The following is a 13,543-nucleotide window of genomic DNA, read 5'->3' on the forward strand; positions in this document are numbered from 1 at the left end:
GTCAATAAACAAAGAAACAGGCTCTTCCAGCATCAATGGTACTAGCACGAATGATGGTCCGGTGAAACGAAAACTTCAGGGTAGAAGGAAAACAACCATCCCTGTAAATGACTATGAGAGCGATGAAATTGAATTGGATACAGATTATGATGTTTCCGGTGTTCTCTCCATATTTACAGACAGTGAGTCAGATATGGAAAAGAAGACGAAATCTGTTAAATTAATGTTAAAGGCACATAGTTATATGGTAGTTACTTATGAGGAGGAATTGTGACCAGGTAAAGTTTTGGAAGTGAAGAACAATGGAGCTGTTGTTTCATGTATAGTAAGAAGCGGCAATTACTGAGGTGACGAGAAATGGAAGACATTTTATTCTATATAAAGGAAAACATAATGAAACAAATTGAAACCCCCAAATGGGTCTCTAAAAAGAGAGAACTATTTTCAATTTCAGAAATACAAGAAAAGTGGAGATTCAGAGGATCGAAATGTAGTTCTCAGTACGATAAATAAACATTATCAGTAAAATTATTTGAATAATATTTTGCTAAGAATGTGTTACTTTATTTTGATACCGTACTTTTGTTCTTTAATATACAATCACCTGCAAAAAAAAAAAAAAAAAAAAAAAAAAAGACGGGCCAACTACATTTTCTTTATAATTTTTTAAAATTGTAGGATTTTTTAAATAATTGTAGGTGTGCTGAGGTTCATTTAGTTATTCATTTATTTTGTGATACGTAACAATGTAATACTGAATAAGTAATAGCCAACAATGATCTGAAAAGAAGATTCGTTCTTCTTGTAGTATTGTGTCTAAACTTCTCGGACTCATTTCAAGCTAAGCTGAGGTCTACAGACCGGTAAGCTCTTTTGAGGCAGTATTGGAGTACTTCATTGTACTAAGTCCTACCGATTCAGCAAAAGTAGTTGCATTGATAGAAGGTGGGAATAGTCAGCGTTATGTGGCTGCAGTTCTTGGGATTCCTCGATCGACCGTACAACCAGTGTACCATCGCTTTAAAGAGACAGGAGGTTATTCCAGGAGACCCGGTTCAGGGAGAAAACGAGTAACTTCGGCTCGTGACGACCATTTTATTGTCCTAGACACATTAAGAAATCGTCATTCCACAGCTATTGAGATCAGAAAAGAGCCTTCCAGAAAATAAGACAAGTTAACGTGAGTGAGAGAACTGTAAGAGGACGTCTGGATGAAAGTGATCTGATTCCAGAAGACCAGCAAAAGGCCCAGAATTGCTCCAGCAACATCATGTTGAACGATTACGTTTTACTCACAATCATGCTAATTGGAACCTGGGGGAATGGCGACGAGTGCTCTTCACATATGAATCGAGATTAAGTGTACAGATGGACGTGAAAGAGTGTAGAAAAGAGAAGGAGAACGTTTTTCTTCATGTACCTTCAGTTCACGTGTGAGTTTCCAAGGTGGATCAGTAATGATATGGGGTGGCATTTCGTATAAAGCTCACACAGAACTTATTTTCATTAATGGATGTGCTTTGACAGATCCAAGATACATCGAAGAAGGTCTAATTTAACATGTGGTACCATATGCCCCACTTATTGGTGGAAAGTTCCTGTTAATGCATGACAATGCTTGCCCTCATGCTACAAAAATCGTGGATGAATTCCTTCACGACGTTGGATTGAGTAGGATGACATGGCCAGCAAGAAATCCTGATATAAACCCTCTTGAACATATGTGGAACATGCTAGGGAAGCTAGTTAGAAGTTGTCTAACTCCTCATAGCAACTTACAGCAGCTCCGAAATGTTCTAAGTAATGAAAGGAATAGAATCGACCAGACTGACATCCAGAATCTGATCGAAGGGTTGAATCAGCGAATGGTAACAGTCATACAGTCACGGGGAGGCAATACCCGCTATTAGAAACATCTGGGTGGCCACAAAATCAGTTGAACATTTGGAAGAAAATTAATGCAATTTGTAAAATTCGTTCCGGCACCGGGAATCGAACCCGGGACCTCTCAGCTCTGCGCGCTGAGGGCTTTTTCAAAGTGAGCTATGCCGGGACACGATCCAGGTGCCGGTCGAACTCCTCTCATTGTACTGTTTTACGGCCTACTACCTGCATTTAAACCTATGTAAGTCAATATGCAGGAGCGCATATTTAAGTGACTTTTATGGCCATATTCAACAACAGTTTGTGATAACTGTAAACATTTTAATACATCAAGTATTTATTAAATGAGGTCTCGCCATGCTCATTGAATATTAACACTACTACTATGAAGTAGTCAATGTGTATTATCACCATTAAATCGAGAAAAATTCGTTCCGGCACCGTGAATCGAACCCGGGACCTCTCAGCTCTGCGCGCTGAGAGCTCTTTCCAACTGAGCTATGCCGGGACACGATCCACGGTGCCGGTCGAACTCCTCTCATTGTACTGTTTTACGGCCTACTACCTGCGCTCCTGCATATTGACTTACATAGGTTTAAGGTGGATCGTGTCCCGGCATAGCTCAGTTGGAAAGAGCCCTCAGCGCGCAGAGCTGAGAGGTCCCGGGTTTGATTCCCGGTGCGGGAACGAATTTTTCTCGATTTAATGGTGATAATACACATTGACTACTTCATAGTAGTCGTGTTAATAATCAATGAGGATGGCGAGACCTCATTTAATAAATATTTGATGTACAATTTGTAAACTTTTACACCTTTTAAAAATATCCATTGTTTGGCGTTGAAAATAATAGCACAAATGATAATGAATAAGTGTTTTTTTTTTGGGAAGCAATGTTTTCTTCATTTAATAAAGGATTTTCTGATTGTCATCTCATAAAAAACTGAGAAACTTTAGGTGGCCCGGTTTTTTTTTTCTTTTTTTTTTTTTTTCCGGTGAGTGTAGTTCTTCATTATTGCAGAAAATGACTTTCAGATTTCACTTGTTTATTGAGTGTGTATATAATGTGTACTAATAAAAAGAATCCACGTACTTTTCATTTATTTTAAATATTTCTGTACTAGATTATGTTTCTACCCTTAAATTAGAAACTCAATGTATTGATTTACCAATAATTACAGCTCCAGCTATAGTCCATTCATGCTTTCAAGGATGAATATACGAGTGGATCATAGTTGGGCAACTCAGAATAGAACTATGTACTGTACCAATGCTTATTATTTTTTAACACTTGTAATTAAATAATTTCAAACACATATGTCAATATTTATTTAATATAAACTTAAAAGAGTCCGAAGCCAAAATTTCACTTAATCTGGATGAATAGTACTGAATATACAAAGAAAAATGTGACAAATGTATACCATAGTTAGGGGAAACCACGGTACATATATGCGCCATTCTCTTCAGTATTGGCTCGAGGAAGCGCAAAAATTACAGTCCCTAAGGAAAGACGGCACTCTTACTGATAAAATAAGAGGCCAACAAAATTTTGTTCTCTCCCGATCATTTCAGCAATGTCTCTTAGCAGGATAAAATGATTTTATCCTCTATATTTCAAGCTCTACATACAACAGTTATACCAAGATGCTATATATATTATTCGAAAGTATAACAAACCTGACGTTTTTTAACTTTCACGTACAATCTACAATGACCTGAAATAGCTATTGCTTTACTCCCACATGAAAAACCCACTGATCTTCCTTACATTGTTACTTGCGTTTTCGTGTTGAAACTCAAAAACTGAAGGTGGATAGATTAAAAAAACGTATTTGGCATTTAAAAAACAATTCAGAGGGAGTATGTTTCATTATTATGGATGCAAATAACTTTCAAAATGTCTGGTATTTTTCATTGAAAATAAATATGAAAAAATTGTATTTGAACGTCTAATAAACTTAGTTTGCAGCATTTGCTGCACAAGGCACTAGTTACCTTATATTGCAGGAGAAAGAAGGAAAATCGACACACAACAACTAAGAGGAAACTGAATAGAGCGCCGACACTGTGAAGTAGTAGATGATGAGCTCTTTGGTGAATTCTACCTTACTATTGTAGAAATAATTAGGAACCTATACCAGGTTCACGCAAATAGCGAGATCCCATCAAAATGGAGAAACACGATCGCTTAACGAAACAGAAGAGAAACATAACACAAGGAACAGGTCCCAGACCTACTAGAAGGAAGATTAATCTTAAATATCATGGCTGAAATTGACCTCAGAAATGCTGAATTTCTAATAACTTTATTGGAAACACTGCTTCTCCTATTAATCACTGTTATAATTCCTCCTGCTACTTCTATTACTCCTCCTTCTGTTCCTCCCACGCCAAATACTCCCACTTCTGCTCCTGTCCCTCCTATACCAATTACTATTACTTCTGCTCTTCCTACGCCAATGACTATTTCAACTCCTATTTCTCCCGCGCCAATTACTACTACTCCTTGTGCTTGTTCCTCCCACGCCAATTACTACTACTCCTTCTGCTCCTGTTTCTTCCACGCCAATTGTTACTACTCATTGTTCTTGTTCCTCCCACGCCAATTACTACTACTCCTTCTGGTCCTGTTCCTCCCACGCCAATTGCTACTACTCATTCTGTTCCTGTTCCTTACACGCCAATTACTACTACTCCTTCTGCTCCTGTTCCTCCCACGCCAATTACTACTACTCCTTCTGCTCCTCTTTCTCCCACGCCAATTGCTACTACTCATTCTGTTCCTATTCCTTACACGCCAATTGCTACTACTCCTTCTGCTCCTGTTCCTCCCACGCCAATTACTACTACTCCTTCTGCTCCTCTTTCTCCCACGCCAATTGCTACTATTCATTCTGCTCCTGTTCCTCCCACGCCAATTACTACTACTCTTTCTGGTCCTGTTTCTCCGACGCCAATTGCTACTACTCATTCTGTTCCTGTTCCTTACACGCCAATTACTACTACTACTTCTGCTCCTCTTTCTCCCACGCCAATTGCTACTACTCATTCTGTTCTTGTTGCTCCCATGCCAATTACTACTACTCCTTCTGCTCCCGTTCCTCCCACGCCAATTGCTACTACTCATTCTGTTTCTGTTCCTCCAACGCCAATTACTACTACTCCTTCTGGTCCTGTTCCTCCCACGCCAATTACTACTACTCATTCTGTTCTTGTTCCTCCCACACCAATTACTACTACTTCTTCTGGTCCTGTTCCTCCCACGCCAATTGCTACTACTCATTCTATTCCTGCTCCTTACACGCCAATTGCTACTACTCCTTCTGCTCATGTTCCTCCCACGCCAATTACTACTACTCCTTCTGCTCCTGTTTCTCCCACGCCAATTGCTACTACTCATTCTGTTCTTATTCCTCCCACGCCAATTACTACTACTCCTTCTGTTCCTGTTACTCCCACGTCAATTGCTACTACTACTTCTGCTCCTGTTTCTCCCACGCCAATTACTACTACTCCTTCTGCTCCTGTTTCTCCCACGCCAATTGCTACTACTCATTCTGTTCTTGTTCCTCCCACGCCAATTACTACTACTCATTCTGTTCTTGTTCCTCCTACGCCAATTAGTACTACTCCTTCTGCTCCTGTTCCTCCCACGCCAATTGCTACTACTCATTCTGTTCCTGTTTCTCCCACACCAATTACAACTACTCCTTCTGCTTGTTCCTTCCCACGGCAATTGCTACTACTCAGTCTGTTCCTGTTCCTCCAACGCCAATTACTACTACTCCTGCTTCTGTTCTTCCCACGTCAATTACCACTACTCCTTCTGGTCCTGTTCTTCCCACGCCAATTACTACTAATCCTTCTGGTCCTGTTCCTCCCACGCCAATTACTACTACTCCTCCGTCTGTTCCCCCCACGCCAATTACTACTATTCCTTCTGCTCCTGTTCCTTTCACGTCAATTACTATTACTATTTCCGCTCATGTTACTTCTACGTCAATTACTACTAGTACTGCTCCTGTTGCACCTACGCCAATTACCATTAGGCCTACTCCATCTAGTCCTGCTCATCCCGCGCAATTATTACTACTCCTTCTGCTCCTGTTCCTCTCACGCCAATTTCTGTTAATCCTGCTCCTGGTCTTCCTTCGCCAATTACTACTATTCCTTCTCCCCCTGTTCCTTTCACGCCAATTACTATTACTCCTTCTGCTTATGTTACTTCTATGCCAATTTTTACTAGTACTGCTCCTGTTCCACCTACGCCAATTACCATTAGACCTACTCCTTCTACTTCTGCTCCTCCCGCTGCAATTATTACATTTCCTATGCTACTGTTCCACCTACGTAAATTATTATTACTCCTTCTGTTCCTGCTCCTTCTACTCCTATTATACTGCATCCTGTTAGTCCTATCACTCTTCCTCTGGTTACTTCCATTACTTCTCCTCCTGTTTCTCCTACTTCTATCACTCACTATTCTTTCTGCTCATGCTCCTTCTATTACTACTCTTCCTTTTTCTCTTCCTATTAATATTGGTTCTTCTACTACTCCTATCACTCCCCCTACCATTCCTTTTATTCCTCCTGCTCCTGTTACTAATGACAATGTTTTATTTAACCTGGTAGAGTTAAGGTCATTAGGTCTTCTCTTTCAATCAACCAGGTTCTCTGCTCTTCCTACGCCAATGACTATTTCTGCTCCTATTTGTCCGGCGCCAATTACTACTACTCCTGCTCTACACCATTCCTCGTGCTACTCTCAATACTGCACTATAGGTTACAAGTGCCTCTTCTAGAACACTTCCTTATTTATAAAGTTAATACAGGCCTAATCCCTTTCGCTATGAGAATGTTGATAAATACTGTATTTCGAAGCCATGTAAATCAAACAATGTTTTACTTAAGATATGTTACAATAGTATTATATTAAAATATGGTCAGATATTCATAACAATAATATTGTGATGCACATAACTTTGATTCACTAAGAGTAAGCTCGATTCTGTGTTTCAGGAAAACGCTTCGGTTTGATGCAGGTCAAGACTGCACTTACGCACATCCTTTCAAAATTTGAAGTGGAACCCTGCAAGGATACTCCTCGGTACCCGACATACGACCCCAAGTCCTTCTTACTGCTGACTCGAGATGACATTCAGCTGAAGTTCAAGAGAATAGAAGATTAGAATCTAAGAGCAGCTTCAATAATCGTGAACGATGGTCCTAATAGTTCTCAGATTGCATTAATTTTAATTTTACTTCCTTAGTTATCCTCTTCTACCGTAAGTAGAGGATAATTATTTATTTTATCCTGTAACTCTAGTCTAGACAAACATACAAACGGAGGGATTTCTGTGACGTGGGGTCAGCCTTCGTCTAAGACACCGACAACCAACTCGCAAGCACATCGTGTTACTTCTGTGCGCACGGTGTTCAAGGTGCTGGATCTGTGTCGGCGGGAACGTAGCGCAGTGGCGGCCTGCTTGTCTCTGTAATATGTAGTTGAGTTTATCATTACACTATAGATGATCGGATAGTAAAGAAGAATATATCATGCGCTTTGATAAACACTGTTCATTATTCCGCTTGTGCCAACACTAAATCATAGTCTAAACAACTAAATGCAAATAGCCTACATTATAGAAATACAAGTAATACATTGAACCAATGTAACTGAATATAATTTAATATAATTATAATTTAATATACTTGCAACATCTTTTTAAGTGTAGTTATATAAGAACGAAACAATACATTGTCAGTGAAAGTTAGCAATTTACAAGTGAAACTCCTACATACTGTATTTCATACACTAGGCATGTTGAAAAATATAAACAAAACATACTGACAAATACAACAATCATACTGGAAAGATAGTTTCAAATTAAAGTGATATAAATTGTGCAATGGATACATATCTCAATTAAAAGTCTGACACTTTCAGGTTTACTCGGTACACACTCTTGCTTTTTATGCCAACTTTTGGTTTATACGATATGAACTATATTTGGACATAATGAAACACAACTCTGAACCCTTTAATGCACACTTTAAGTTATGATCACTGAGGTTGGCTCTTTCATAGCTTTTGTTATGTTTCATAGATTAAAAATAAAGCTTCACACACATAGGCCCAAGCAAGCATTGAAATTAAAGATGCCTCACGCCTATGGAAACGTGGGACTCTTGACTTAGGAAATCGGCTGTAAAAGTCTAGCAACTACGTCTGTTCCTGTAAGTATCAGCCAACTCAATGCCACATTTCAAGTTGATTAGTTCCAGTTGAACATCTTTGAGAGTATCATCAATATTTATGCTAAACTGTGTAACAAATAGATCGAAATCCATTTTTAGGTGACTCAAATCTTGAAATCTATCTTCAAAGTCATTCATAAGAAAACAATGGAGACTTTCAACATAACAGTCTACCTCTAAGAAATCAGAGTCCCGGACCACACGTGCCAACCTGAGAAAATGATCGCCAATGGACAGTTGGCGTTCCCATAATGACAGCATATTTTTAAAGCTTGAATACTACAGAACATATCTGTGGTCAATTTGTATTTTCTAGCTCTGCAACAAGTTCTCCAATCACTTCCAGAAACAAATTTATCTCTTCCAATAATTCGAAAAAACTACACAGAACTTTGCTGCATTCCATAAAGTCTGTTGTTTCCCATTCAGGATTAAAATTGTTTGTGTGCGTCAAAGGCCTTTACTTTAACGGGTTACTTTCCATGACAAACAGACGTCGATCTACGAGCCGCCACTACTACCGAGAAGATACTGTACGGGTCCACTGCTCCCTCGCACTGAGCCCGCACCGTGCTCAAAACCTGCACATAGCACCGCGTGCAACCAGTTGGTTATCAGTGCTCTAAGAGAACACAGAAGATTACGTTAACGAACCACAAAACTGCATGTCTTAATCGCTGCTGTATTGCAGATCAAATTATAATTTTAATTACACAGACTGAACAACGTTCACTCCCTAGTTTCCGATTGCAAGGAAATTATATTATGTGATCACTACGCTGCTCCCACGTGTAATCATTATACGTTTGACCATCGAAGTACCGGAACTATGTCTGCTTTATAATTGACTGATGAGCCACTATCTTGCAAGCTCAGAAATTTGTATGAGGGTTGATGATGCTATGAGTATGATAATCAAGCGACTTGTATAAATACTATTTTTAATATACAGTGTGGAAGTGAAATAACCCTGCAGATTGGAAGGGGCGATAGGGTAAACTTAAAGGAATAGAAAACCTATGTTACGTTTTGTGATTAAATACACGATTAATTAGGCAATTAAATTAGAAGTTTCAACAGTCTGGTAACATCGCCGCTATCACAGTCGTCTTTCTTCTCGTAATACAGATGTAAGAAGTCAACGAACTGAAGTCTGTCTCTGTACGCGAACCTCTCTCTCTCGCTACGACGTTGCTATCTGCTCTCAACGGTCATTGGCTTAAAATTAATAATAATAATAATAATAATAATAATAATAATAATAATAATAATAATAATAATAATAATCCGTGGCGCTACAGCACGTGGAGGGCCCAGACCGACTAGCCGGCTGCTGGCCTCACGTCCACGTGCCGAAGCAGAGGTGGACGATCATCCAACCAGAATGGAGGTATCGTGTGGTTAGCACGATGATCCTCCCAGCCGTTATAGCTGGCATTCGCAACCGGATTTCGCTACCTATCGCAGCTCCCCAAGTGCATCACGATGCTGGATGGGCACCGGTCCCATACACTGGCCGAAATTTCATGAGAAAATTTCTTCCCCCATGAGGGCTTAAAATTAGTGACTTTAAATTAGGTTTACACGAAAATCGTTCACGCTATTGAAATACGTCAGAGAGATTAATTATTCTGTATTAGATTTTCTATCGATATGAACAAAAATCATAATCCTATTCGCAATAGTTACCTAATAAGAGTGTGTTAAACATTTGGGAAACACATTTTTTCTGAGAAACTATGAACTATGCTATTACACGTTTTTGTTACATATAACATGAGCTATTCGCTCTGAAAATCTGCAGGGTTATTTCACTTCCACTCTATATTATACAGCATAATATTACATACATAACTGAGAAAGAAGTCAAAGGCCTCTGTTCTCTTGAGCAATTGTATGCCAGCTGTATTTTTATACAAATACATGAATATACTTTAAAAATTAGTGTTCCTTTCTTATCTGTGACAACTACATTAAATTAACACTCCAACAAGACCAATCGATTGTTAGGCTGCTATGATTTTTAGCAAGTTCTGTACTACATCAATACGCATTAGGCAGTTTCGTTTCCAATAATTATTTCATAATAACAAAATAGACTTGTTCCCATGTTTCTTGGATATTAAACCCAAAACCTACAATTTATTCGTCATATTTCAACACTTTACATACCCGTGATTACAATGCTATGGTACCGAGTTCAACCTCTGCAGACAGGTACAATATTTCTGAAGGAAGAAATTAAGAGGTGGTGTACATACCGTAGTGTACACTGGTGGCCATAATTCTGGAAACTTTTTGTTTTTGTATTGAATTATTATAATATCTGTATTTATTCACAGATTAATACAATTTAAAATATTACTCATGACTGATTCGTCAGTTATGGAGTTATAATAAAGGTATTATAGTAAATTCTTAATATTTTAACGATAAATAGTCATTATGTGGGGAATTATGTTTTTGTCGTTTAAGATCTGAATATTAATTTCAGATTTCATTATAATTTCCCATTATTTACTGTAATAAAAATTAGTCCATTGGTGATTTTAAGATTATTTTTGATCATTAGGAGCACTGTTGAGCACTGTTAGTATAAAATATGAACATTATTAGTGTGTCTCTATTATTAGTCTGACAAGATTTCGTTCAGTTAACACCTGATTGCTTTACCACAAACTTTATTGATAATAATTTTATCACAATGGCTCCATGAAAGTACTGAACACCTTCTAATCGAAGTAGGGCAGTTAAACTTCGAGAAGAAGGCTACACATTCAATGAAATTGCAAGGAAGCTTGGTAATGGTGCTACAGTGTCTGGCGTCCAGGAGGTATGGCAGAGGTTCAAGTCAACAAAATCGTGTAAAACAGCACCTAGGACTGGTAGAAAACCTGAAGTAAGTCCATGCGATGTGAGGCACATTTGTCGATTAGCATTTAAACATCGAAGGAAATATTCAAAAGAGATACAGAAAGTTCTACACGGCAGTGGACGTAATATTTCTGTGAGAACTCTTCGAAGGAAGTTGTTTGACAATGAACTGAAAGCAAGAGCACTCAGAAAAAAGCCATTTCTCAACAAACGACAACGAGAAAATCGTGTAAATTAGTGCAAAAGTCATCGATCATGGACCAATGATGACTGTGCGAAAGTGATATGGAGCGACGAAACAAGGATTTCTATATTTGGAAGTGACGGAATGAGATATGTTCGTCGACGAAATGGAAAAGCTTTGAATCCCGAGTGCCTCATCGCAACCATGATACATCCTGTTTCTGCCATATGGAGATGCATGTCCAGGAATGGAGTAGGAAGATTTCAGATTTTTCAAGGGAACGCGGAAACATACAAAAAAGGTATTCTGGAAGTGAAATTGAAACCATTCATTGCCGACTTACACCCAAATTGTGATGACTTTGTATTTCAGCAGGATGGTGCTCCATGCCCATACTGCCAAGAGTGTTATGCAATGTTTCAACAGAAAAACATCAAGGTGTTAAAGTGATCTGGGAATAGTCCTGATTTTAATCCAATTGAAAACTTGTAGTCAAAGTAAAAAAGTTTGGTGTCTAAAAAAGAAATTCCAGCAGCAAAACTCAATTCATTGATGCCCTTATCCACAGCTGGTTTCGGATCATCAGCAAGGAAGAACTTCAACGTCTGGTGGACTCAATGCCCCGCAGAATTGATGCTGTCATTAAAACTAAATGTTATCCCACAAAGTACTAACTGTTTACAGAGTGAATGAAAAAATAACAAGAAAGTGTTTCTAAGTGTTAATGTATAAATATATGTTTTCTCATACACATTTTGATATGAAGTCATGTATTTCCTACAAAAATAGAATAGACAATGTTTGTTTGATGCTTTCAGTCACGAGTAATATTTTAAATCGTATTAATGTGTGAATAAAAACAGATGTTATGAGAATTCAGTACAAACACAAAAAGTTTCCGGGAATTATGGTCACCAGTGTAGTGCCTACGCGGGAGCATTGTGCTTATCCCTGATCTAGTTGCACGGATATTTCACATTCATCCGATATCTGAAGTCGGAATGTGATTTTGTTAATGAAAGATGTTAAAAAGATTTGATAACATAATATAAGTACTGGTTTCAGCGAGTAAACAAATGAATGTAGCCTAGTTGTGTGACTATTTAGATACCTAAAATCCATCATTGATTATATCGTGAATCACATTCATGACTTCATGACGTACTGGTACTGTGTATGAAGGAGAAGTTTATAGCGATGACGCTGTTGTAATGTGGGTCATGTGATAACCTTCCCATAAAATGATTTCAGTTGGTCATTACTGGTTTAGGACTTTGGCTTGCGTTGGCTTAGATTCGTATTGAGCTAAAATCCTCGAAAACCTAACTTACATGACTCACTGTAGGCCCTACATATGTGATGTGTATAATGTTGTACTGGTCAGTCACTTGGGACAGATAACACTTGATATGGCGATGTAACAATCAACAATGTTGTATTGGTCAGTCACTTGGGACAGATAACACTTAATATGTGCGATGTAATAATGAACAATGGTGTATTGTATTGGTCAGTCACTTGGGACGGATAACACTTAATATGTGCGATGAAATAATCAACAATGTTGTACTGGTCAGTCACTTGGAATGATAACACTTAATATGTGCGATGAAATAATTAACAATGTTGTATTGGTCAGTCACTTGGGACAGATAACACTTAATATGTGCGATGTAATAATCAACAATGTTGTACTGGTCAGTCACTTGGGGCAGATGACACTTAATATGTGCGATGTAATAATCAACAATGTTGTACTATTCAGTCACTTGGTACAGACAACGAGGCTGCGGATTTTCAATATTTGCATGATCTATTCCGTAAACTTTACGATATGCAGACAAAACATAAACATCTTTCTCGTTGTTTGGAATTAGTATGCAGAATTTTATTGTGCATATTTGAGCATATTATCTGTAACGTTATGGCATGTTTATGCTTTTAGAGCATATATTTGGATATTTTTACTAACTTAATACGGAAATAAATATTTTATTCTGTAAAAATATAAGCTGCGAGAAACTATACTCTCTTTCCCCATCTCATTCGACAATGTCTACTTCATTAGCACAGACTACATTGTTAAGCAGCACGTCGCTCATTCGTTTTTTTTTTCGCCTCTTTAAAACTATCGAGGGTTGACAGTATTCCCTTTCAACAATAAAATGAAATGGTTTATATTTTATCAGCAAAATTCAAACTGACTGCCAACGTTCCATGCATTTATTCGGTTCGTGTGTTTCGTGGTGGTTTGTTGTAATATTCGTTATGCCTAAAGACAAAAGTTCAAGTAGTAGCATACTCTTCTGAAAAGCTGGATTGATGGAGAGAAGACTTTAA

The 13,543-nt window shown here is 38.2% G+C and overlaps 1 protein-coding gene across 3 annotated transcripts in view; it reads left to right on the forward strand.

Moving 5' to 3' along the window:
• Window positions 1–10,357, forward strand: part of LOC138711913 (cytochrome P450 6j1-like) — an 81,458-nt gene extending 71,101 nt beyond the window's left edge. For all 3 annotated transcript variants that reach the window (XM_069843215.1, XM_069843216.1, XM_069843213.1), the window contains one exon: window positions 6,907–10,357. In XM_069843215.1, the coding sequence (XP_069699316.1) occupies window positions 6,907–7,076 (170 nt within the window). In that variant the 3' untranslated portion in view covers window positions 7,077–10,357. The remainder of the gene's footprint in view (window positions 1–6,906) is intronic.
• Window positions 10,358–13,543: the final 3,186 nt, after the last annotated feature.

This window comes from Periplaneta americana, chromosome 13, assembly GCF_040183065.1.
Source record: "Periplaneta americana isolate PAMFEO1 chromosome 13, P.americana_PAMFEO1_priV1, whole genome shotgun sequence".
Lineage (NCBI taxonomy): Eukaryota > Metazoa > Arthropoda > Insecta > Blattodea > Blattidae > Periplaneta > Periplaneta americana.